This window comes from Accipiter gentilis, chromosome 15 (assembly GCF_929443795.1).
Source record: "Accipiter gentilis chromosome 15, bAccGen1.1, whole genome shotgun sequence".
NCBI classification, from domain to species: Eukaryota; Metazoa; Chordata; class Aves; order Accipitriformes; family Accipitridae; genus Astur; species Astur gentilis.
In genome coordinates this window covers 22792361-22816047 of record NC_064894.1, presented here as the reverse complement: position 1 = coordinate 22816047, position 23687 = coordinate 22792361, and the positions used below count along the sequence as shown (strand labels likewise).

The 23687-nt window shown below is 40.5% G+C and overlaps 1 protein-coding gene across 1 annotated transcript in view; it reads right to left on the bottom strand.

The window, feature by feature from the left end:
* Window positions 1-4394: 4394 nt before the first annotated feature.
* FRK (fyn related Src family tyrosine kinase) overlaps window positions 4395-23687 on the bottom strand; it is a 53555-nt gene continuing 34262 nt past the window's right edge. The window contains exons 5-8 of the mRNA XM_049817764.1: window positions 15085-15243; window positions 9851-10032; window positions 7420-7585; window positions 4395-5554 (exon numbers count right to left, since the gene is read on the bottom strand). Of these exons, the coding sequence (XP_049673721.1) occupies window positions 5340-5554; window positions 7420-7585; window positions 9851-10032; window positions 15085-15243 (722 nt within the window). The 3' untranslated portion in view covers window positions 4395-5339. The remainder of the gene's footprint in view (window positions 5555-7419; window positions 7586-9850; window positions 10033-15084; window positions 15244-23687) is intronic.

The window sequence follows — 23687 nt, the reverse complement described above, 5'->3', positions numbered from 1 at the left end:
GTAAAAATATTGGTAAAGAGCAGGGGGGGAGGGGGAAGACATAAAGAAGTTGTTGTATACCTGTCTTCTCACATATCTACCTAATTTTAGCAGAATTTATTTTGTTGAAAATAGTGGTAGGAACCAAGGTACAGTTTCTATAACATTTTTCAATTTTAGTGATACTTAGATCCAGGAATTGGCTAAAATTCATTTCTAAGATACTGAATGCTTCAAATGTACGTTTTAATTTTCTCTATACCAAAATAAGGAAGGACTGAATTCTTCAGCACAATGTAGCTGTGAAGATTAAAATGCCAAAGTACTTTTCAGTGATTTCCCCAGCTTGCTTATACACATCATTGATTTTTTTCTTTTGTATTAGTCATTCCTGGGAATGAAAAAATAAATTACATGGACCTGCTAATAGTAAGCGTGGATAGAATGAAGGCTTTTTCATAGACCCCAGTTCAGTATGTTGTCTGAGCATATGCAGAGTTCTTCCAGGCAAACTTTTGCAGCAGGCGACTGAGGCAGGGGTCTGTCACACACTGGAGAGCACATCTGGCCCAGATGTTGTTGGAACAGAATGGAAGCCACACAGCCTTCCATAAAAATATACCACACGGTGGCACAACTCGCAGCATTTTTATCTGCTCCAAGATCCATACACTACGGGTAGCGAACCGGTGAGTCACAGTGACCACGGGCGCACTGAGTGGACATGACACTACAGTACTTTTCAAAGGCGTGAAACAGAAGCACGTGGGAGAGCACAGGGAGCGATCACTTGCATGAGTCATGTGCTCCAGTTCTATGCACTGATAGTTTGAGTCTGAACCACAATAAACTAATGCACTCTGCTGGTTCAGTTCCTTGCATGCTATAAGTTACAAATCCACACAAAGAAAATTGCTGCTCATAGTCAAGTCATTCGGAGAGCAAGTATGAGATACAACAGACAAAAAAAAAGAAAGCAATACAAGTGATAGAAGGTTCCCTGTTGCCCTATCACATTTTGTATCCCTGCTTATGTTTTTGAACGCAGATTAGGTGAGCAAAAGTTCTCCAATAGGAATCAGAAATAAACGCTAGGGACTCCCTAATAATTAAGAGTTCAAGACAATTGCATTGCTCCATAACTTCCTGAAGAATGGAGAGTTTAAGAAAAACAGAGGTTCTTTCTTTCTGGTTAGATATTTTTAAATTACCTTTTGTAAGACCACATAAAATGATTTAGTTCTCAAAGAATAACTGAATTACATAAATAAAACATCACATAAAAGATGTCTCTACAATGTATGTGAAGTCAATTTCACAAGGACTGGTCTATTGTAGAAAATTCAACTTATCTCTTCCTGATCCTTTTATTGTATCTAAACATAAAAATTTATGTCAGTTCAAAAATATCTATTACTGTTTCTCATAACTGAATCCATTAGTTTCCCTCCATGATCCATCAGGTAAAAACAAGTGCAATAGATAGCTCTAGCAGAACCTTGAACATAAAAGGCCTCAAAAATAGAGTGACTTAAGTTAAACCCATCTCGCTGTACACTCTAACTGGAAATGATAACCTTGATGTTTAACTTAAATAAAGTCATAGCAAAGACTTCTGACTATAATTGTTATCTGTCATATAAATAAAATTATTATAAAATGGAATTGGACTTGGAAAGGTATAGTTTTCCACGTTGCATTGCCTGCAAGCAAATTGAACTCTGTGAAGGTTTATCACCCTTTGCTGCATTCTTCCTCCAGTCTTTCTCAGTAATGCATCCATTTGACTGCAAGAATATGGAGAGAAAGACCAGAGAACGAATGATTAATTTTCCACATTACTCTCTATTTCCAGAGCTTTGCTGATTCCATCGCACTGCTGATTTTTCTTTCCTTTGTTCCGCTGCCAGCCCAGGGAAAAAGAGACCCCGAAGTTAGAGCTCAAATGAGCGCGGCAGCATTTCACTGGTATAACAGCAGTTTAGGGACAGGCAAAATAAGGAATTGCAAGGAATTCCAGAAAAAGGAACGACTGGATCTCATAGCAGCATCTGTGGTTTCCAAGCTTGGCCTCAGCTGGATTGTTGATAGTGGCAAAGGGGCCCTACCAGGCACCAGACTTTCTCAGAGCATCTCAGTGCAAGAGAAAGATGAATGTCCTGGCCCCATCACCTACCTGTCTTTCCTCCTTTCCTTGCTTTCCACTTCTAGTAAGAAAAGAGGGTGCACTGGTGGCAGGACACACACCGACGGGGTGGAGGTGGTGTTCAGGCATGGAAGACAAAGCCTGACTGCACATCTTCACCTACATCTTCACCTTCGCCTTGGGGAGGCCATATATGCACACGCTGCCTCAAAGATGAAGACAAATGAACGTATTTATTTAATGCAGTGCCTAAATGAGACACACCAAGGTGAACCTACCTCCTGCTTTCAGCCAGTGCTGCTGCTTGTGTCCCGTCCTGGGCCAGCACATGCTAGAGGCAGCTGGCAGATCCAAACTCCATTAACTAGCTGCGGCTGTGCAAGCATGCAAAGAGAAAGCACGAGAGATAAAATGGCAGGATGCAGCAGCAGGGGAACGTGCTTGCCGGCAGCAGCACGGCGTGCCAGGCCGTGTCACCTGGAGGCCATCACATGTGGGTGCCCATTCCTCACACACGTCTGCAGGGTGCAGCTCACTTGCAGCTTCTGCTCCTTTCAGCTAAAGGTGGTTCGTGAGGCCACACTTGGTAAAGGGAGCTTGAAAAGGCTAATTTCAGTTTGCTACATGTGGGTTAGTACATCCACCCCTCAGCAGAGTCTCATCTCTCCTGGATACCTTTATAGCAGCAAACAGAAGGAAGGCCACCAGGGGTTCTTCAGAGAAGAAATGCAATTTTAATGCACAGATTCACCATCTCAGGAAGCCTTTCTCTGTGACTATGGGAGAAATTAAGGAGACAAAGTATTCAACTTAGCTGGATGAAGAGACCTTCTATTCCCTACATGCTAGTTTAGGAAGATACTTACTGTACAGGTGTGCTTTCTTCAGAATTACTGGTGTCACTTCAGTGGAGTCCTGCAAGATCCTGCTGACTTCCACCCGAGGGCAGAGGCCAGCACAGAACAGCTTGGACCAGTTGGTATAATCTGGAATTCTGAGAACTTTGCTATTTCCCGGCTGTCTTTTTTTTTTTTTTTTTTTTCCTGGCAACTCATCTCCCATCAACTGTACACGTCTGTACTTTTTAAGATTTTATTTCTTTTATCAACAGTTTTTTTGAGTTGGGCAAACTCAACTTTTATTTGCAACTTTCTTAATGTTTTAAGTCTGAAAAGTCATGCTAGAAATAGTGCTTGAACATCAAGACTGCAAGTTTGACACAGAGATCTTTCCAAATAACAGCATACCTATTCTGATTACATAAACCTACTCTGTGGGATTTGCTAACGCCATACCGTAACAGTGTTAAACACAGCTCCCAGCCAGATGAGAGATGCACGGATTGATGGAGGTTTGATAATCATAAATAAGATCTTGCTGGGGCCATGAGCTGGTAGCTAGTCTCAAAACAAACATGGATGGAGGACCGCAGGAGGCTTTGCCTGGGAGTCTCCCAGTTCCTTCCACGCCAATTCTTATTAGGATGGGTTTGGCAAAGCCATTTAACCTCTTCTTTCAGAGTGGATGATTACTTTCCAAAATTGCATGGATACTATGACAGCTAATTAATTATCACTGTATTGTGCTTTACAAATGTAATTAGTATAAAGAAGGTTAGTAGGGATAAACACTGTACAGAAAATGAAGGTGAACAGAGACAGAATGCTAGAAAGACTCTAAACGTAGTAAAATAGAAAGAGGAGAAAAACAATAAACAATGAAAGGAGTTTTCAATAGCAAGTACATAAGAGATGTGTATGAAAGAAAAAAATGGTGTGCTGCCTTCCAAAAGTAGAGGAGGGGAAAAGGAAATTAAAAATTAGAACCAAGGCACTGAGATGAATGGATTTGAAGTATAAAGAGAAGAAAAGAAAATGAAAAATACGTAATAAAAGCCGCTCAGCCTTTAAGGTAATGAATCTTTTCATTTATTTATACCCTTTTTTGATACGAGAGGAAAATGGTAGCACACTTATACTGAGCTCACACTATGTTGACACAGTACGGCTCTTAATTCCTGGATTATGTTGTTAAATAATTAATTGATGAATCATAAGTAAATAATTAAAACTTGGTTCTCTAAGCCTCACAACTGAGAACATAAAACTGTCATTGATATCAGATTTTAGCAGAACTGATACTGTAGTTAATTAGAAAAACTGCAAAAAAAATCTAAAATCTGTAGCTGTAAGACTGCCAGCAGAAGCACCTGGGTTCCATTTCCCCATAGAACAAAATAAAATGGATCATCTATTATTTAAATCTCCCATATTAAAGTTACATCTGGAGAAGATGGAAGCATGGATTGCTAGTTCCTCTGCAAAATACCTAGACCTGCCTTGGGCCTTGTCCTGTTGGAGAGGCTCCATGATCTGGGCAGCAGGATAGGAAAGCGTGTCACTCTAAAAGGCTAAGGCAGTCTTGAGTTCTTGTTAAAATATCTTTTCCACCAATATCCCTAAAATGAAGAACTATAAAACAAATCCTTACACTTCAATGCACAATAACTCATCGGTTCCGTGGCACTATTTAACAACATTCAGAAGAAACAGATTCAAGAAACTAATAATAATTGTGTTTATTCCTGTAAAAGCGGAAGAGTAGACAAACTAAAAAAGATCACTCTTTGCATCCACAAAACAAAATAATTCCTTTCCTCCCATGAACATCTGTGTTATTTTCTGATATAGCAAAAGCACATGTACTTCAAGTCTAAGCAAGGCAATTAATCTGGATTCTGCCATCATCACAGTCACGGGATTATTTTATTTTTTTTTTACAATGAGAGGACTCTGGAAGCACAGATCCTGCTGTGCAGAGCCATCACATTCCTTCATGAGAGCAACCTGGTAGGAATGAAAAATCTAAGGAACAGCAAATAATCATTCCGATAAAGAAATGACAAAACGCTACAATGGTTATTGAGCAACACTCATTTCATTTGCTCATTCTCGCAATCTCTCATTTAAAAATAAATAGAAGGCATGTTATTTTTGAGAATCCCCCGCCCCTCCGGCTTCCTGGCGCTTAGTCTTGCCAAACGCTTGCCAGAAGCAAGGACGTTAAGTGCCTCTGAGTAGCCGTGCGGGGATGAAAACGTACGGGATTTCCCCCGCACCCACTAACAACCTCCGCGCCTGAGGTCAGGCTGATTTCGCAGCCTCTCCTTCGGCCACCTCGGCCAGCGTCTGTCCCTCGGCCCCCGCCCGGGCCTTCATTTCACCACGGCCTGGGTGTGGGCGTAGGAAGAGGACTCGGTCTCGAAGTAGGTCTCCAGCTGCTCGCAGAGGGTCTCGAAGGTGGGCCGCCCGCCCGCCTCCGCGCTCCAGCACTGCAGCATCAGCTGGTAGAGCGGCGCCGGGCAGGTCGGTGGCTGAGGAAGCCGGTACCCCTTGTCCAGCATCTGGATCACCTGGTGTCCCGGCATACCTGCAAGCCGAAAGCAGCTCGTCAGACCACTCGGGGTCTCGCTTCGTGACGCCGCGTGTCCCTGTCCCTTACCGAGATGAGGCAACGGGGTGCCGGCCCCGTGAGGTACGGGTGCAGGCTGAGGGCAGGGCTGGCCCCCGCAGCCCCCTTCAACGGCGACAGGAGCCACTGGAGGGTCCCAAACCAGCAGCTAAAAAACACCTCCGGCAGTTCCCAGCCCCCTCACCCCCACCACGCCACCCGAGAGGCACAGCAAACGGGTTCGTCTGGGCGTGAGGCTTTCCTCCGCCACCCGGGTTTGCCGAAATTTTTCTGACATCTGTTTCGCTTAAATTGTTCCTAAATCCCTCTAGTCTCAGTGACTCCAAAATCCCCCCGAGAAAATATGTCCTGCGGCTGAATTTTTCTCACATTTTGAAAGTTTTCCCTAACGTCAGCCCTAAGCTTCCTCTGGTGCAGCTATGCGATGGCATCCTGCCTGCTCTGTCACCGCGAGTCGCGGAGAAGAACCCATCCCCCTACCTTTGCTATACCTTTATCTATTAAGGCTATTGGCCTGTTCCCTTTCAATTTTCTACTCTTTAAATTAAATCTTGAATTGCATAACCTTTACTTCTTTTCCCTAGATCTCTGAATGGTGTTCCCTCTGTACGTTACCCACTGCCACCATGGATCGACATAACCTCTTCTCCTAACTGATTACTGAGGACAAACTCCTGAAAGTAGTATCAAGGAAGCAAATAGCCACGGCAAAAGGATATTTTCTACTGTAAAGTTACAGGTAAACGATGCCTTTGCCAAGGGATAACGCTGAACATGTTTTCAGACAATACCAAGAATCATGGTGTTACATGTCATTTATACTTGAATAGTTTATTTATGTGCATGTGTGCATATGCACACACCTATCGTTTATAGAAGAAAGAGTTGAGGGGGTTTGGCTTTGGCTTTCTTTTTCTTTTTTTTTTTTTTTTTTTTTTTTTTTTTCCCCGAATGGTTTCAGAGGAGGTGAGGGTGGGAATCAAAAAGCAAAATCAATTTTTCCTTTTACAGGAAATACTAGTTTGGGACCCTGTGAAATGTAGTTTATGGTGAACGCACCACCCCTCAGGCCTGTGCAGATGCAGCATAACTTTTTTTTTGCTGTAGTCCTTCCCTTGTGTTCTCCTCACCAGCACAAAATGAGTCACAGTCAATCATCTTCACTGATATCTTGTGTTATTGGAGCCACAGTTCCTTGACCATTTCTCATGGTGCTAGGAATAATAGCTGCTCTTATACCATTAAATCTACTTTTGAGGTTGGTGTCATTTTATTCCTAATTCTTGTGATCCTTCTCTCTATGAAGACTTTCCACTGCAATAGTCAAATATGAGGGAAGGGGGTAAAACCACCCTGATTCATTTTTCAGACACCTTCTCCTGAAGTGCCTGCACTTCACACATAATAATCTGTTCTGCCATGAGATATCCTCCAAAAAATAAATTAAAACAAAACAAAACAAAACCAAAAACAAGGGCAGGTTGGGGGACAGAAAAACCTTCCCTTTTTGCTCATTCCAAGAACTGGCATCTTTGAGCTGATGCTAGAGTGAAATAGCCAGTTGGCTTAGGTGCCTGTGCAATGCAGGTTGACTCCAGTGAGAGAAAGCTTGAATGGCTGCTAATCACAGCCTTTGGAAAGCTTCCAGGGAGCCTGGGGCAGCCAGAAGGTCTGACCCACTAAATGGGCCTCATCTGAACAGCCTTCTTTCTGTATTTACAGTTTTAACCCTTTAACATGCCCGCAGTACAGGCATTCAACATTTTTGTGTGTTGTTTTTAAAGCAAGAAAACATTAGACATTCTTTAGGTAAAAGCACTTACCAGCGTAAGGCATCTTCCCATAGGTGATTATTTCAAACAGAAGTATTCCAAATGACCAGACATCTGACTTAACACTGAATTTGTTGTAGCGGATTGCTTCCGGGGCTGTCCATTTCACTGGCAGTTTTGTTTCAGGCCTAGCTTCATATACGTTTTCATTTTCTACCTGTCATGGGTAAAACAAAGCAAGCCTGATTTCAGATCTGCTTCAGCAAAGCACTTAAGCACCTGACTAAGCTAAGCATGTGCTTAATCTTATCCTCTTTTAGCCAAGCACTTGCCTTTCACAGTATTAAAGCATGCACTTTCTGAAGTCTATTGTTGAATTGGGCTTCGCAGTTGAGAAATGCTACCATTCATTGGAGGCTTTTCTAAAGCATTTTTCATTTCAAGTGAGCACACAGCGTTGGAGTGGCTCGTGATTAATTATGACCTGCTACTGTGAATTCTGGACCTGGCATGCAAGATTTCAGAAGTCTGTCAGGAGTGGCAGTGTAAGCAGACTGCTGACAGTAGAGACCAAATGGCTCTATGTCTGTTCTTCAGTAAACAGAGAAGGCAAAAGAGCAAGAGCTAATGAATTTCGGAAACTTTCTTCTGTGATTTATTGCAGTGTTGAAGGGCCATTGACTTTGATAACAATCACTTAAGCAGGTTTCAGAGACCAAAGAACAAACTCCAAGTGATTCAAATTAACATATTAGCTTACAGCAGGTCCAGTTAATTCATGTAAAGTGAAGATGAAAGACACATAGAAAAAGAAAAATTATTTACTTGCAATTTTGTAGAATCATGTCCTTAAAGTTTTATAGCATACACATCTAAACTTTGTGAACATTTATTCTCTCTTAAATTCCTAAGCGTAATTTAGCACACATCAGTCAAATCCAAGCCTTGGTCAGGTTTTTCACATGCAAATCCAGGCAAATGTGTACAAGAATTTGTTTGTTTGATTGTTTTAATACAGAACGTACATTTCCCAGCTGTACTGCCCTATAGTTTTGAAAAGACTGGTTGTTACTGTTTTGTATCTACATACTGATGCAGGTTGTATCTTGACCATGATACTCATTTCTAGAAACTATTTTGTTATGCTAATTAACACATATAGAAATAGAGATTTAATTTCTCACACCTGCTCCTTTGGGATCTCTGCATGTGACCATGTTAGTGCTTTGGCTTAGGAAAGAATACTCCTAAGAAAGTCTGCCAAGATGACTCTATGACAGAGTATTTTAGTAAAGTTCAGTTTTAACAAGAAATGTCAACAGCTGTAAATTATTACCCTCTCTAGTGAGGACTGAGGAGAAATATCCATTTGAAGCATTGTTCATTTAAAAATATATATTTTTCATGTTAAAAAATGTGCAATCTGAACTTATGCATAACTAGAAGAATCAAAATTAAGCAAAAAGCACTTTCAAAGTCCCTTGATGCCATTGTCAAGCCATTATTCTATACTTCAGTATGTAATAAATCCAACTGTTATGAACTTCAATTTCTGCTGCTTGAATGGAAAAAAAAACCAAACGAGAAGCAGAGGGCTTTTTTCTCTGTTTTTCCTTCTCAGTGCAAGAACATAAATCAATAAAAACAATAATAAGACCTCAGTAATTATGGATTACATATTGAAATCCATAAAATATGTCAAATCAAACCTTTCCAACTCTGATCAAATAATTTTCAGAGGTAGGAAATCTCATTTCTAAACCACAGCTCTTTCCTAGGGTGATCTTGGTCAGCGTTACTTGGCATTCCACGTCCTCAAGGGCTAGAGAAAAAAAACAGTGCAATGGCAAAGAACTTGAAACTGCATCAGATTTAAAGCTCTGAGAGCTCACTTTATGAACTCTGCTGTTAGTCACGGAGAGGAATAAGGTCCTTTTATGATTACTACCTGCACTCGCAAGCATCATGGAGGCAGCGGGGAAGTGAAGAAGGAGAGAATAGCTGTCAATACATTTTTATATGCCTTCCCTTACAGGCTCAGGAATATAATTTGGCCATCATTCCTGTGATCTCTCTCCATGGGGCAGACACTAGTGATGTGGATAAAGATTGTGCAGGAAAGGGTATTGCTTGCGAGACTCCTTCCTTGCTGGCTGAGTGGGAAGCAGTCACCAGGATGCCATCTTCAGACTGACACAAAGGCACAGGCCAGCTTCTAACCTTGCATGGGATAACACACGTAGAGGATACAAATGAACACGTTAGGGGTCCTCTTCTCCCTGGGCATGACTTTTCAGCTTCTAACCTTGCATGGGATAATGCAGGTAGAGGATACAAGTGAACACATTAGGGTCCTTTTCTCCCTAGGCATGCTTTTTGCCTGGACTCACCAATTCAGAGGCTACAGTTTGTCCTTTAGTTGACCTCTTCCACCTTGTTCCCCAGGATTAAAGTAGAGCCAATTCACCTTCTCACAACCCACCTTAAAAACTCTTGCAAGTCCAAAGTCTGCCACTTTGTAAACACTGTGTTCACCAACAAGAACATTCCTGGCTGCCAGATCCCGATGGATATAATTCTGAGATTCAAGGTAAGCCATCCCGGAAGCCACCTGAGCAGCCATGTCTACCTGATGTGGCAGGAATATTTGGGAGCCTGCGTCTTCTGTTTAAAAAGAAGATTACAAGGATAACATAATATTTACCATATTCAGATATAAATAACATAACAGCTGACTGGTTCCAATAGCCAACACAAATCAACAAGCCCATGCAATACAGTAACATAACAGCCTGACCAAATGACAGAGGTTAGTGAATGACACTACTTAGTCATGCAGCTAGTTGCACGATAACTGCATAACAATGCCTGTCCCATCTTCTTTAAAAGAGTATATACTAAATGCAGCAGTTCATCTAGGCCTGGAAGGACCTTTGGACACAGTCCAAAGAAAAAGGCGTTTACCTACCGATAGCAATGCAGATGTTTGCCTTTCTGACAAGTACATAACCCACTTCAAACTGTGAGTAAGAGTTAATGTCAGTACTCACTGGGTGTAGCCAAAGCTGATTAAAGATGGAAAAGCACAGAATTATGCTGTTTCCCTGTTCTCCAATGATTCTTACTAGGAAATACACCATCTGCTGTCAAGTGTAACTCTCATTTTCACTTTCCAGTCCACTTGACTGCTTCACGCTGTTATATCTGTTGCTGCTACTCAACAGTAGGACTCCTTGAGCTGCTTTCAAGCTGCCTGCTTCTCTTGTAGAACTTTCTGAAGCAATGTGCATGCCATTCCCACCACTGTAAGATCAGCATGTCCCAGAAATAGAGATGTGGCAAATATCAGCTGTTCAAACAAAGTAGTAGAAGAACTTTGAGCAGAGCAACTTCCCTCCAGAAATGAAGTAAAGAGACTTAGGCCATGAAAAACTGCAGCCAAAAATAGTAAGAAGGACAGGTACTCAAAAAAAAAAAGTAATTGCAGTATAACACATTAGAATTCAAATTCAGGGCCTTTGTGGCATTTTTGGGGACAGCCGACTTCCTCACAGCAAAGAATTCACACCCCAGTGTAATCTAGGTAAGCCAAATCAGTGCTGTATTCAAGCATCACTGCCACCCAAACCCAAACACTGAAGCACCGAAGCATGTGTCTACCTCTGTAGCCTCTAATACTCAAAACAGTTTCAACTTTCTGTTTCAGAATCTTGACAATATCAAAAAGCTAAGTATTTGCTGCTACGTTTATTCGTAGTTCTCCTTTCTCATTGAGGATGGTGACTTTTCCTTACTGCCTCTACGTAAAAAAAAAACCAAACATTTGTAGCTGGCAGTTTTCTGTGGCTTATTTTGAATTGATTCGTATTGAAATGTGTCTTAGCATTGTTTTGCCTAGCCTGCCCCAGTTCTGGCATTTTATCTGACCTAACCTTGCAATCACTCCTTATGAGGAGTGTGAAATTCCATTGTTTACTGATCTATTCTGCAATCTCCAGGCGTTGAATTTCCTGCTCATCTGGATGTTCTGAGATGAATAGGTAAAAGAAATTAATTTTAAATGATTGAATTTTCCCTGTATATCTATTGTCCTACTTCCTTTTTGAGGCTAAAGTCATTGTCATGATAATCCAGCGCTAAGATTATTTACTTCTATTGTTGACTCAGAAAGTCTTTTCCTCTCCCACACATGTGTTTAATAGCTGCCTTGACCTTTAAAAGAGAGAGGGATAAAAATCAGGCTATGTGAAAATCTATGGCTTAACCATCAAGAAAATCCATCATCAGGCCACAGAATAATATAACACTGAAGTTTTGCAGTTCTGATGACTGGCAGGCATCCACATTTATTATTCAGCTTGCTGGACAAAGACATAAATCTGGAAATGATGCTTAAGTTGTACTTAATCAGAAATTAACTAAATATTTACAAGTACCTTCCTTGCATGAGTACCTGGGTTTTGGAAACTAGCTTATGTGACTCAGTTTAAAATCCCTCTCTCCATGTTCCCTTTCACACTGCTCCTTCATTTGCACAGGCTGCGAACTACCTCCTGGTGATAGCAGACTAGGATGCAGACAGACTTGAGCACAGGTTTGTCATTGCTCTGCTGACACTCCAGGCTGGTCTGACACAAGCTTGCTCCAAGAGGCAGAACACAAGGATGTCACGGAAAAAAGGATGACTCATAAGCCTCGTGTTTAATGAGCTGCTTCAGGGCAGAAAAGGAGTTAGAGCTGCTAAACTCTCCCTGTCTTATTCCCTGCAGGACACACAGGTGCACCTTGTTAAAGGACAAGGATCAGATCCATGTCTAATGGTGGAGTTGTAGCTGAAAGACTATTTCTTCCACTGGGGCGTGTTTGGGATCCCAGACCAAGCTGACCTACTGTCTTTAGCAGGTGGGCTGAGGGAAGGGAAGAAGTCACCGTGGCCCTGGCTGCTGCAGTATTTCTTGGAGGGTCTTCCTTTGTGAGCTGTTTCTGTGCTGCTCCTGTTCTGGAGCTAAAGAAGGGAAAGCTGTAAGGAGAAGCCTCCGCTGATCAGCAGCTGCAAACTGTTCACATAGAGGATGAAAGCATGGGTCTCTTTGGGATCTGAAGTGCAAATCACGTACGGTCATCTCATAAAGATTTCTGACTATACCTCCAAAATCCCTGGTTGGGCCAGCCAAAGCACACAAGTTCAAGCACAGCACTGCATTAGTACAACTATGGAGGTTTCCAGACCAGAGCCAGATCCCACCTGGCTGGTTCAAAGCAGGTTGGAAGAGTTTACAGCTGTATTCATATGGGTATAAACGTGCTCTAGTTTGTTTTAAAGTGTTTTAAAGCAGGAAAAACTACAACAAAAACCCAAGGTTAATATAACTTCCACGCTCAAAACCAGGCACTACTGGTGAATTTATAAAACCTTCCCATAGCTTATTCTTTATCCTATAAAGAAAATGTAACGCCTCCATGTCCTTTTTTACTAATATTTTTTGACAAAACTATTGCCCTTATATGAAAAATTTATTAGAGAAAAATATTAAAGAAGGCTTAGGATCTGCACCCTGTTCTAAGGAATCAATCACAATATCTCATATAGGAAAGACAGGAAAACATTCTCATTGACAGATGCCTGACAATAAAAAAACAAGTAAATAAGCAGCACTTTCTCCAGTTGAGAGCATTGCCTCCATAATAATTCACTGGGCTTCAAGACTGCGTCCCTGCAGAACAAGCCCCAGGTCTATCAGAATTGATAAAAACACTCATACATTTATGACACTTGCATTCACATCCAATAACAAAGAAAAGTTTTCAGTTGCATTTTTCTCATACTGGTGGCAGCTCAATAACTCTGCATAGCAGTGTTCATCAAGAGGTATCCCGAAGTACGTTCACGGGGTGCACAGGGAATTCACATGCCCATCATTATTAAGTAGCTGTCATTATGGTAGAATGCGACAGTCACTATGCATGGAATATTAGGGATTTTTAAAGCTGGAAAGACATACCATGCATTTCTAGGAGGGGAAACGTAACGAAAGAATGATCTCTGGACTTTCCTCTCTGTTTTAGTTTGCCATATTTACCCATAGTGCACACAGAGACAGCAGCCTTCTGGAAATGTTTTCCTGGTTCCTGCAGTGGCTGAGTCTCAAGAAAGCTTATCAGGAGCTGTGCACTGACCGCCAGCCGACACAGATCACTTCCAGTCACAGAGCTCTAAGCAAGCTTCAAATCTCTTTATTTATTACTCTCACTGACGGTGACGACTTTTCTCTGACCAATACTATCAAAGCACCTGGATCTCTGCCTCCACCTCTTAGTTCTGTTTATCCCCGTGTGCACAGACTATCAGACAAGCAGAGGTACTGCTAGGCTGGGTTTCAATTGGCCATTTTTACGGTTATCTTCATGGCTGCCTGGAAAGCAACTGGCTTTTCACAGTCTCTCTGATGCAGAACTACAGGAATGAGCGCTCAGGCAAAGATCAGGCTGCATACATGCGCTGCCCACAGTAAGGGCAGCTACTCTGCATATGCTGGCAACTGATCCACACACAGGCTGCAGCGCTGATGTGTCCTGGACAGGTTGTACTCCATGCACAAACAGGCCGATTTTCACCTCTGCAATAGCTGTGACTCATGCTGGCTTTCTCAGAGCTGTTTCTCAGGTGCAATAGATGTTTTCATGCACAGCAATCATTTCCTGACGTGCCAAGCTCTTTCAATCAGATAAGCAGCAATCTGCACACAAAGGCACTGAAGATGAGAATTTAAAGAAAATTTGTGCCTTGCTACCTCTGGCTGCTAAATGCCTACAAAACTGTAGATGATCTGGCCCAAGCTCATTGCAGCCCCTCTCTGCGAAGTTCCTGGTGGGACTGTCCCTCTACCAGAGATTTCTTTAGATGTAATTGGCTCTGGACTAAGCCTCGCTTTAAAAACGGTTCCACAGAGAAGATGGGGGAAGGCATGTGTCATGGTGAATACTGTCTGTGGCATTTCACAGGGCTTTGCCTTATGTGCAGGAGACAGAGAAGAAATTTAGCAAGACAATCGCAGCGAACATTTTGTCTTCAAGAGATCATTACAGCTTTAGAGACATTTAGCATCTCAGAGACATCTGCTAAACTGAAAATGGGTAACAACACTAGAATCAAGCATTTCTCAATAGCAGGGGTGAACTTAAAGTGCAATAATTATGCTAGTCTGTTCCAGGCTGTACAACTCTATTTTTAATTATTATTTGCCTTCAAAAGAGCACTTTGAAGTGCTGCTGAGATAAAAGCGCTAATGCGATAGGCAAGGGACAAATTCACAGTGAAAGGCTATCCCTGCCTAGTAATAGATTTCAAAGCTGTTAAGTACATTTTGTGGAAGTGCCTCTATTTCATGTCAGATATGATGACCTATCCTTCTGGATGCTTATATTTTTATTCTGTTGGTGTATGTTCCCATGTACTCATGGAACTGGGTGGAAAAATGTGTGTCATTATAAGGCAAGAATCAAACTGTGAATGTGATTCTTTCCTACTTCTCAAATACTTTGGCACTTCAGAAACTCATAAACCTCTTTCTTTCCTCGTTTCTCAACCCCACACATGACAAATAATGTAGCTTTTATATTAAACCAGAGTGTTGTACTTCTATCTTTTCTGTTAGTGTGTTTACTAAACTGACAGCTGTGGCACCCCTTGAAATGAGTTTATAGTCATTTGCTTACTTTGAAGGTATTCTAGAAGACTTCCATATCTCATCAGCTCAGTAATAATATAAATTGGGTCCTCCAAAGTGCAGACAGCATAAAGCTGTATAAGCTTTGGATGTCTCAAGTTCTTCATTATTTGTGCTTCCCTCAGAAAGTCCTTTGGATCCATTGAACCTGAAACAACAGCATATAACAAAACATAAGCTGAGGTTATTAAAGGCCTTCCTACCAGCCTGGCAGTCTTAAGGGAATAACGGAGATTGTTTTCTGTCTTTCAAAGAACATTAGCATCTCAAATCTTCACAGTTCCCACAGAAAACAGACAGTGCAGCTGAAATAAACAGTTAATGAGTGAAACATGCCAGTTGTGCAAGGACAGAGAACATATGTGTTCCAGCCACCAGAAATATAAAGGCTAAAATTAACTGTCCCCGAGGCCTCCCTCAAACAGAAAAAAGTGAGGCTAGAATGTTAACTGATACAATTTAAGCAAACAATTATGTTACAACTGGTTAACAAAATGACCAGAAACTGAGGTAAGAGTGCCTAGGTAATGAACATAACATTTCTGACAGAAAAAAAGTGCTGCAATAATAATTTGTTAAACTATTTTTTCAGCTTCAGCAATCAATGCCTGAAAGCATTGAAATCACTTTAGCATACAAGGAGTAGATGTGTGCACTTCATATACATAAATACAAATAACTATTTATAATGTTCACATAACAGCAACCTTATTAGAAATACCAATGTATGCACAGATATAACAGTAATTTTACACCCTCTTAAATGCAGAAGTATCTTAAAAGCTAATGATCCCAACTTTTTAAGTGTTACATAACATCTTAGTATCTCTAGTTCTATTCATATACACAGTGAGCCAATGCATAAACTATGTCAAAGAAACAATACAGAAATGGTACAGGGAACTAAAGTCAGTGGCAAATTTAGGATTAAAGCTCATATGTCCTGAACTGGGGACTGATTAGAAAAAACATGCACAAATAAAGAAGCAAAGCTTTCTCTATGAATGATCCAGTAGTGATCAAATATTCTCAGTTCTTGGAGGAAGATGGTAAATAACACCTACTTCACAATACTTGTACAAAAAAAATGACATTATCCAACTACTCAAATGTTTCCTCCCAAATCAAAATAGTTTCATTAAGAAAAGATTACAGTGAAGGCTGAGGGGAAAAAAAAATCTACCCAAGTTTAGTCTGCTTTATGCCGTGTTTAAAAACAAACTCTTTTCTTAGTGTAAGCAGGCTGAGTCATTTGAGAAGCCAAGGACACTTTATTTTATGGGGTTTTAATATTAGGTAACCAACAAGGTTTATTTGGGAGTTTGGCTCTGTTCTGAACATGGATGTTTAAATGAAGTGAAATGCTGGGAGGATGCTAAATGGCTCAGCAATAAAACTCCACCAGAAAATCTGTACTACAGAATGAACTGGCAAATCAGCCTGGGCCACCTTCACCCAACACCTACCTTGACTGCCACCTCCTGAAAATTGCTCCGACCTATTTCCCAAAACATAACAATGATGTGTGATTTCATATTCTTGGATCAATGCAAGAGGAATGACTCAGAAATGCTTCTGACATAGACTTTATGAAAAAAGAGCCATTTGACATTGCAACTTGTGAGAGCAAAGATTATTGCAGGGGACAGGTGCTCCTCTTCCCTGTGTCCTCATACTTTCCTTGGCAATCCCACGGGGTCCAATTTGACAATACTTTATCGGATGTCATTAGGAGGGATGGTGAAAGTTAATGGATTTCCATGCCATCAATAAATGGATAGAAGCCAATAATACATCTCCTCAACAGGTACAGGCTATACCCATTTCCTTTTGTCACTGTCAGAGGAAAGTGGGGGCCTGCATGAAAAGTAAATGACTCATACTTGGTCTGGATAAAGCAGAGATTATGACAGTCAGCTGGAAAAAAAAGCAAGTATCTGTAATGCTAAAGCCATGTCCGTTTCCTGTTTAGAGCAGCACAATCTTTACAGCTTTATTTGAACTTTACACCAATCCTAGATTTCAAGAAAAAAGCCTAGGGTTGTCTTTATAGTGTTTGGACTCACTTTGATACTGATTTAATATTGTGGTCCATTTGCTTACTCTTTCTAAGATATATGCATTTCTCATGGAAATCATCCTAAAGTCTGCAGAGAAGCTGCATGGTGTGAAGTATTCTGCCTCCAAAGGTAAATGCATAAGCACGACTAGTGATTTAGCATCAGTGCCAAAATTTGACAAGTTGATCCTAAGAAGGATAAAGTATTTGCTAACTTGGGGTCTACCAAATCACCTGCCCTCTATGGATCATTATACAGGATTTCTTCACACCATAGAAAATGACAATCTGATTTGTTCCCATCATCAAAGTTTGCCTACAAGGAATCTCTCAGTTTAATCAAGCTATAAACTTCTTCCAACAAACTGAAATCAAGCAACATGTTTTTCACGTATGACAACTTCCAATAAGTTGATCAGGAGGGAAGTAGTCTATTAGCTGAACAGCAGCAAATCCTTCTTTATGCTGTAAAAGTAATTAATAACGATAACAAACCAGTGACAAAAATCAATAAGTACTTCCTGCATATTTTAAACAGCATATGTAACCTTTGTTTTTACTTAGTTTATATCTTTAAATAGCACAAGTAGCAGATAGTGCGCAAAACCCCCAGAGCCCTGTAGCTCTTATACCGTAGTTAATAAGTGGATTGGATGCTAACTGAAAAAAATTAAGACGTGCCTTTATCAGTGTCTTGTCTAAGATTAGGTTTTAGCAACTAGATAAGCAAAGCCAAAACTGCCTCTAAAAGCAAGCAAACATGCTTGTTACAAATTCGTTAGATAAAGCCTGTCACAATAGCAGCAAAGAGGTTACAATACATTTCTTTGAGGAAGTTTATATAAATGAAATATATAAAATACATGCCACACTGAGTTTCAAATAACTGGGAGTTTTAGTCTGTAGTTGAATTACATGTGTTTTTAATGAAGTATATGTTTTCAGCTGTAAGTTGTAAACAGCATGAAGAGCAGATTACTAAGTGGAAACCCCTTGATCAAAACCCAACTAGTTAACAGAAGCCTTTACTGAAACAACAAGCATCCCTTGTGTAAGACACCAGTTTTGGAGTAGACTGACCAGTACCTGAAGGAAACACGGATTTGATAATTTGGTTTTTGAATGAAAAATGTTTTTATGAATGACAAAGTCCTTCTTAAGAACAAAATGTTGGAATATGTTTCTTTGATGTGTTCTATGATGTGCTACTTTGCCAGAAATCACCTCTAATTTAAGCCTACTTAAAGCAGGTATATCAGTTCTGATTACTTTCTGTAAATATTTTGTTCTAGAATTGAGGAAGCTTCACATTATAAGATAAACACTGATAATTTGGAAATGAGTTAGAGAAGTCAGTTATTTTCCAGTTTCCACTGGCATAGATGTAAGTGGTCTTTAAATATTTGATAAGCCCCTCCAGAGACCCTGTGTTTGCAACTTTCAATAAACCTTCCCAAATGACTTCAAAGTAACCTTGTACTACATAGCAACCTTGTCTTCTGAATAAATTTATACAAAATGAACTTACATACAGAGTACTTAGAGCATATGCTGTGATCTTCTGAAGAAGTTTATGCACAATAAAGAAATAGCATTAAAAAGACAAAGTTTTTGGTAACACAAGAGACTGAGTGTAAACTATTCACATTGACAGGACAATGAGATAGGTGTCTGAGAATTCCTCAAGCAGCTTTGTCACCATACAGAAGTGAACTTACTAGTTAGTGTAAGGTTATGTACTGATCTAAGTGGAATAAAAGAAATTCTTTGTTCAGGGAAATTGGGAGACTTTCCTGAGTGCAAAGCTTTTTACACTGCATATGCACTAGAGAGATGAGATGTTGAAGAACTGAAAATATTATTAAAACCTCCACTGACAGTACCAACCCAGAGACCATCTTGTGAAAGACTCCTTAAAAAAAAAAAAAAAAAAAAATCATGCTTGGGCAGCTTCCATGCAAAGAGAGAAGCTTGGGAGATGCTTTACAACATGATAATGACAAATGCATCTGTCAGCTTGAACAGGCATAAGGAACTTTCTCAGATACGATTAATTGGTGATGATAGATGCCTGCTTTACACCCTGACAGTTGGTGAAGCAAGCTAGCCCAGACTATAGGTTCTAGAGAATCCATCACACTCAGCATAGGACAAAGTGCAAATCCCTGCTGCAATGATTTCCACTTAAATAGAAAAAACAATGTCTCAATGAAGAAATAAAACCAGAAATGTGAAATGACATGTTCAGGGACCTACAGCAAGACAGTGCTGTGCAAAGCCAAGAACACAAATAGCAATTGCTGGTTTCTAGACCATTTTCCTATCTGCTGATCCCTACCTCTCTGATGATGGAGTCAGTAAGTCAAAAGTCAGAGATGTTCCTTAAGGCAAAGATGTTCTTGTGTTTTGTTTTTTCATTCACACATCTATCGCTGTTTTTTTGGCTGGTAAAATGTCACAGATGTCTCCAGAGCAGAGTCAAACACCAGTGAACAAATAAGAGAATTATCTGAATGAAGGCATCACATTACTACTGCTTTTTTTTGTTTATAGTCACAGTGATCAACAGATTGTAATAAGGATAAGGAGAGGTAATGGGCAAAACATGGACTGAACAAAGATAGAAAGCGAAGAGCGAAATTATCGTGGGGAATTTCAGTTGTAATTCTGGTGAAGGGATGAGGGGTGGATTATGTGTAAATTGTCCGCTTTTTTTAGGTGTTGTAATGATGCTATTTTGATTTTGGTGTGGGGAATTCTTTTGTTGATGCGAGTGAATCTTGTGTGATGAAAATGGAATTTAATGATAATTCTTAAATGTGATTTGCAGAAGCAAGTGGTGGAATGTAGTGGGTAAGGTTTTGGTAGCGGGGGGTGCTGCAGGGGTGACTTCTGTGAGAAGCTGCTGGAAGCTTCCCCCATGTCCGACAGAGCCAATGCCAGCCGGCTCCATCATGGACCTGCCGATGGCCAAGGCCGAGCCCATCAGCGATGGTGGTAGTGCCTCTGGGAGAACAGATGTAAGAAGGGGGAAAAGTTGCAGCAACACAGAAACGGCAGCCGGAGAAAGGAGTGAGAACATGTGAGAGCCCCAGCCCTGCAGCCCCCCAGGTCAGTGCAGAAGGAGGGCAGGAGATGCTCCAGGCGCCGGAGCAGAGATTCCCCTGCAGCCCGTGGTGATGAAGACCATGGTGAGGCAGGCTGTCCCCCGGCAGTCCAGGGAGGACCACGGGGGAGCAGATCTCCACCTGCAGCCCCTGGAGGACCCCACACCAGAGCAGGGGGATGCCTGAAGGAGGCTGTGACCCCGTGGGAAGCCCATGCATTGGTTTTATTTCTCATTATCCTACTCTGATTTGATTGGTAATAAATCAATTAATTTCCCCAACTCGAGTCTGTTTTGCCTGTGATGGTAATTGGTGAATGATCTCTCCCTGTCCTTATCTCAACCCAGGAGCCTTTTGTTATATTTTCTCTCCCCTGTCCAGCTGAGGGGGGGAGTGATAGAGTGGTTTTGGTGGGCACCTGCCATACAGCCAGTGTCAACCCACCACACCAAAAGACTCTAGTTTAATTATGAGTCTTGTGACTTTCCTGCAAGTTAATAGAAATCTTGTATAAATATAAGGATCACAGACTAATCATTCTGACATTTTGAAGGCCTTCATAATCCACAACTGGCTCTGAAAAAAGTCTCCAAAGAGTCTGGGGAAAAAAAAATGGTTCTGCATCAACAGATTTCATCTTCTGATGTCTTTGATAGTGAAGTATTGAACATTCTGTTTAGTGATGGACAACAAACTGCTAGCAGAAACAGGAATTAGTTGAAAAAGGATGGTTCATTAAATGTGAAAACATCTCTGGTGGAGTTCTTTTTCCTGCAAAATCTCCCTTACAGTCCGTAAGGGCTGTGTCTGGAGCCCTGTTGTCCATAAAGAGTGGACTGCAAACCCCAAACTCTGAAGCTGGTTAAACTAGATATTCCATAATCATAAAGGTAGAGGATGACACCCCACCAGCTTCATCAGAAGATGGGCATTTCCTCTGGTCTCCTTAAGAACCCCAATCCTTCTGAACTTCTTGGTCAGAGGGCTCCCAGGCTGACCAATTCAAGATCTCATAGGCTGCACCAGCTTGACATTTTCCTCAGTTTTGTTACTGTTGTAAATTCTGTGGAATTACAGAACACTGCTGGTAGCTGAATTCACCTCCTCCAACTATAGGCAATTATTCAGGCACTTAGATCTGAGTTAGTTGTCCAGACTTTACAATCAATTGAAAGAAACATGCTTTAATAGCATGTTATTCTCTCAATGTAATGTACATTTCTACTCTGTAGTATGATTTATCTGACATGTAAGTGCTTATTTCTTCCCACTAATTATTAAAAAAGTCTGGTATATCTAAGATGTTAGATGCTTAAAAATAGGAAAAATGTAGCTAGTATGTTACGCATCAATGTTTCTAAAAGAAACATTTGTGAAATTTCCAGTTTGTGTGCAATATCTGAAAATTTGGCTCCTGCTCGAAATCAGAGTGGAAACAGATTTCCAAATACCCTAATTACTCACAAGTCAGAAATCACACATTTGCATCAAGTGAGAACTGGCTCTGGGAAATATCCATCACTGCCATGTTAACAGAATTCTGGGAGTTTAATTTTTCCTACAGGTTAGAATGTCATCTACCTAGACACAATCATTTTAAGCCTTTTAGCAGCAATAGCTAGAAATTAGTGTATGTCTAGAAAAACTATTTGAGAAATGAGGAGAGTACCACGTAACAAGAAACTATATTCAGCCTTTCTAAAGACAAATGAAAATTGGTTTAACTCGCTCTGTATGTACCTCCAGAACGGAAAGAAAAAATAATGCATATGAGGAAACTTTTATTTTATTACAAGAAGACATAACAAGAGTTAAAGAGGAGACATCAGATAAATCTGGATGAGAAATCAGGCCCACATTCTTACAGACATAGTGATACTCCATTGACACAAACTGTCAAACATAGCAGAGGCAACTTCTCTCTGTGACTCCATCTCGGGACTAGAAGACTTGTAGTTATTATCTAGTCAATAACAAGCTGTGTTTTGATTAAATGTAAATACTCTATCTCAGCAGAGGAGTGAAATGGAATGGCATATAACAGCAAAGTATTCACACTACAGATGATCTAGGACAGATGTACATTGCAAAATAACACTCAACAGAAAAACTCAAACTAGCAGAAAACCCTTCTCGCCTTCGGGTCTATAGATCTACGACGTGATGATTGTATTATGATCTTCTATATTGTTTGCTGTGTGATCACCTTACTTGATTATCCTGCCCCTGCTTGGAAATGAGAGCATGGTTCCATGTCACAATTTCTCTGGTGGTAAAGCCATTTTAACAGAACTCTCTCCATCTCAATCTCCTATATTTGCCAGATCACTTCCAGTTTATCATACTCTGTCATGCTGATGACTTTCTTCTCCCATGGGTCTACACTGCAAAGCAGCTTAGCTTGTTTAAAATACGCTCCCTCCTCCCCCAGTGTAAAGACAACTGATTTAGATCTTTAAGCCAAGCAATAGGAGAAGATCGTTTTAGAGTGTTATACTTGAAGTCTGAAATACTGCCTATGTGAATATTGGAAGCTTCAATCATCAACATATAATATGCTGTTTTTCTTGATTACTCATGGACTACTATGTTTTCCATTCATTTATCATTTTTATATTATGATGAATGAAACTAGCAGACTTAGCCTTTGCTGTAATTTTATTAGTACCAAGCTAAGCATTTATTACTCAGATTAGGGTGAGGGTATTGGGGTTTTTCTTTAATTATTGAAATGTTATTCTTCATGAGTAATGATGAGAGCAAACTATGGAAAACCAATGTCCTAACTGATTACAGTAAGGCACTCCAAAGGGTGAAAAACATTGTGTAGAAGAGGATAATTCCCTAGAGAAGTATACGACGAGGTTAAATGCTTCCATTTAGGACTGAACTGTTTTTGTAGAACGAGATAGTTCACAAAGTACACTGATAAGAGATTAAGTTTTCCCTATATAATCTATCAAGATAGCTTTGAGAATCAAAGTCTTCCTTCTGAGCATCACTAAGTGCAATGCACGACTTCCTTATCACTGTATTAGACCACAAACTCTCTGCTATCCAAGCATCGCATCCCGGTGGGGCTTGTGGCTGCCCTAACTCAATATAACCCACTGTGAAATCAATGAGACTACTACTGTTGACCTTAACAGGAGTCAGACTAGAGTGAAAAAACCAGAGATGGAAAAAGTATTGATTAATCAAGCCCTTTTTCCCAGCCAAACTATAATACTACAAAAAGTATCACAGTTGAAGGGGTTTCTTCCACTATACTGTTATAGTCTGTAAATAATAGCGAGTTTGCAGTGATTATGTTTATTCCAGTGTAAAATTTAATTTTTAGCTAACAAACCTATTGAAGAAGTTTATGCAATCATTTTTTATTGTTTTATAGTCTTCTGTAAGTGTATTCCTAGGATAGCCTATTAT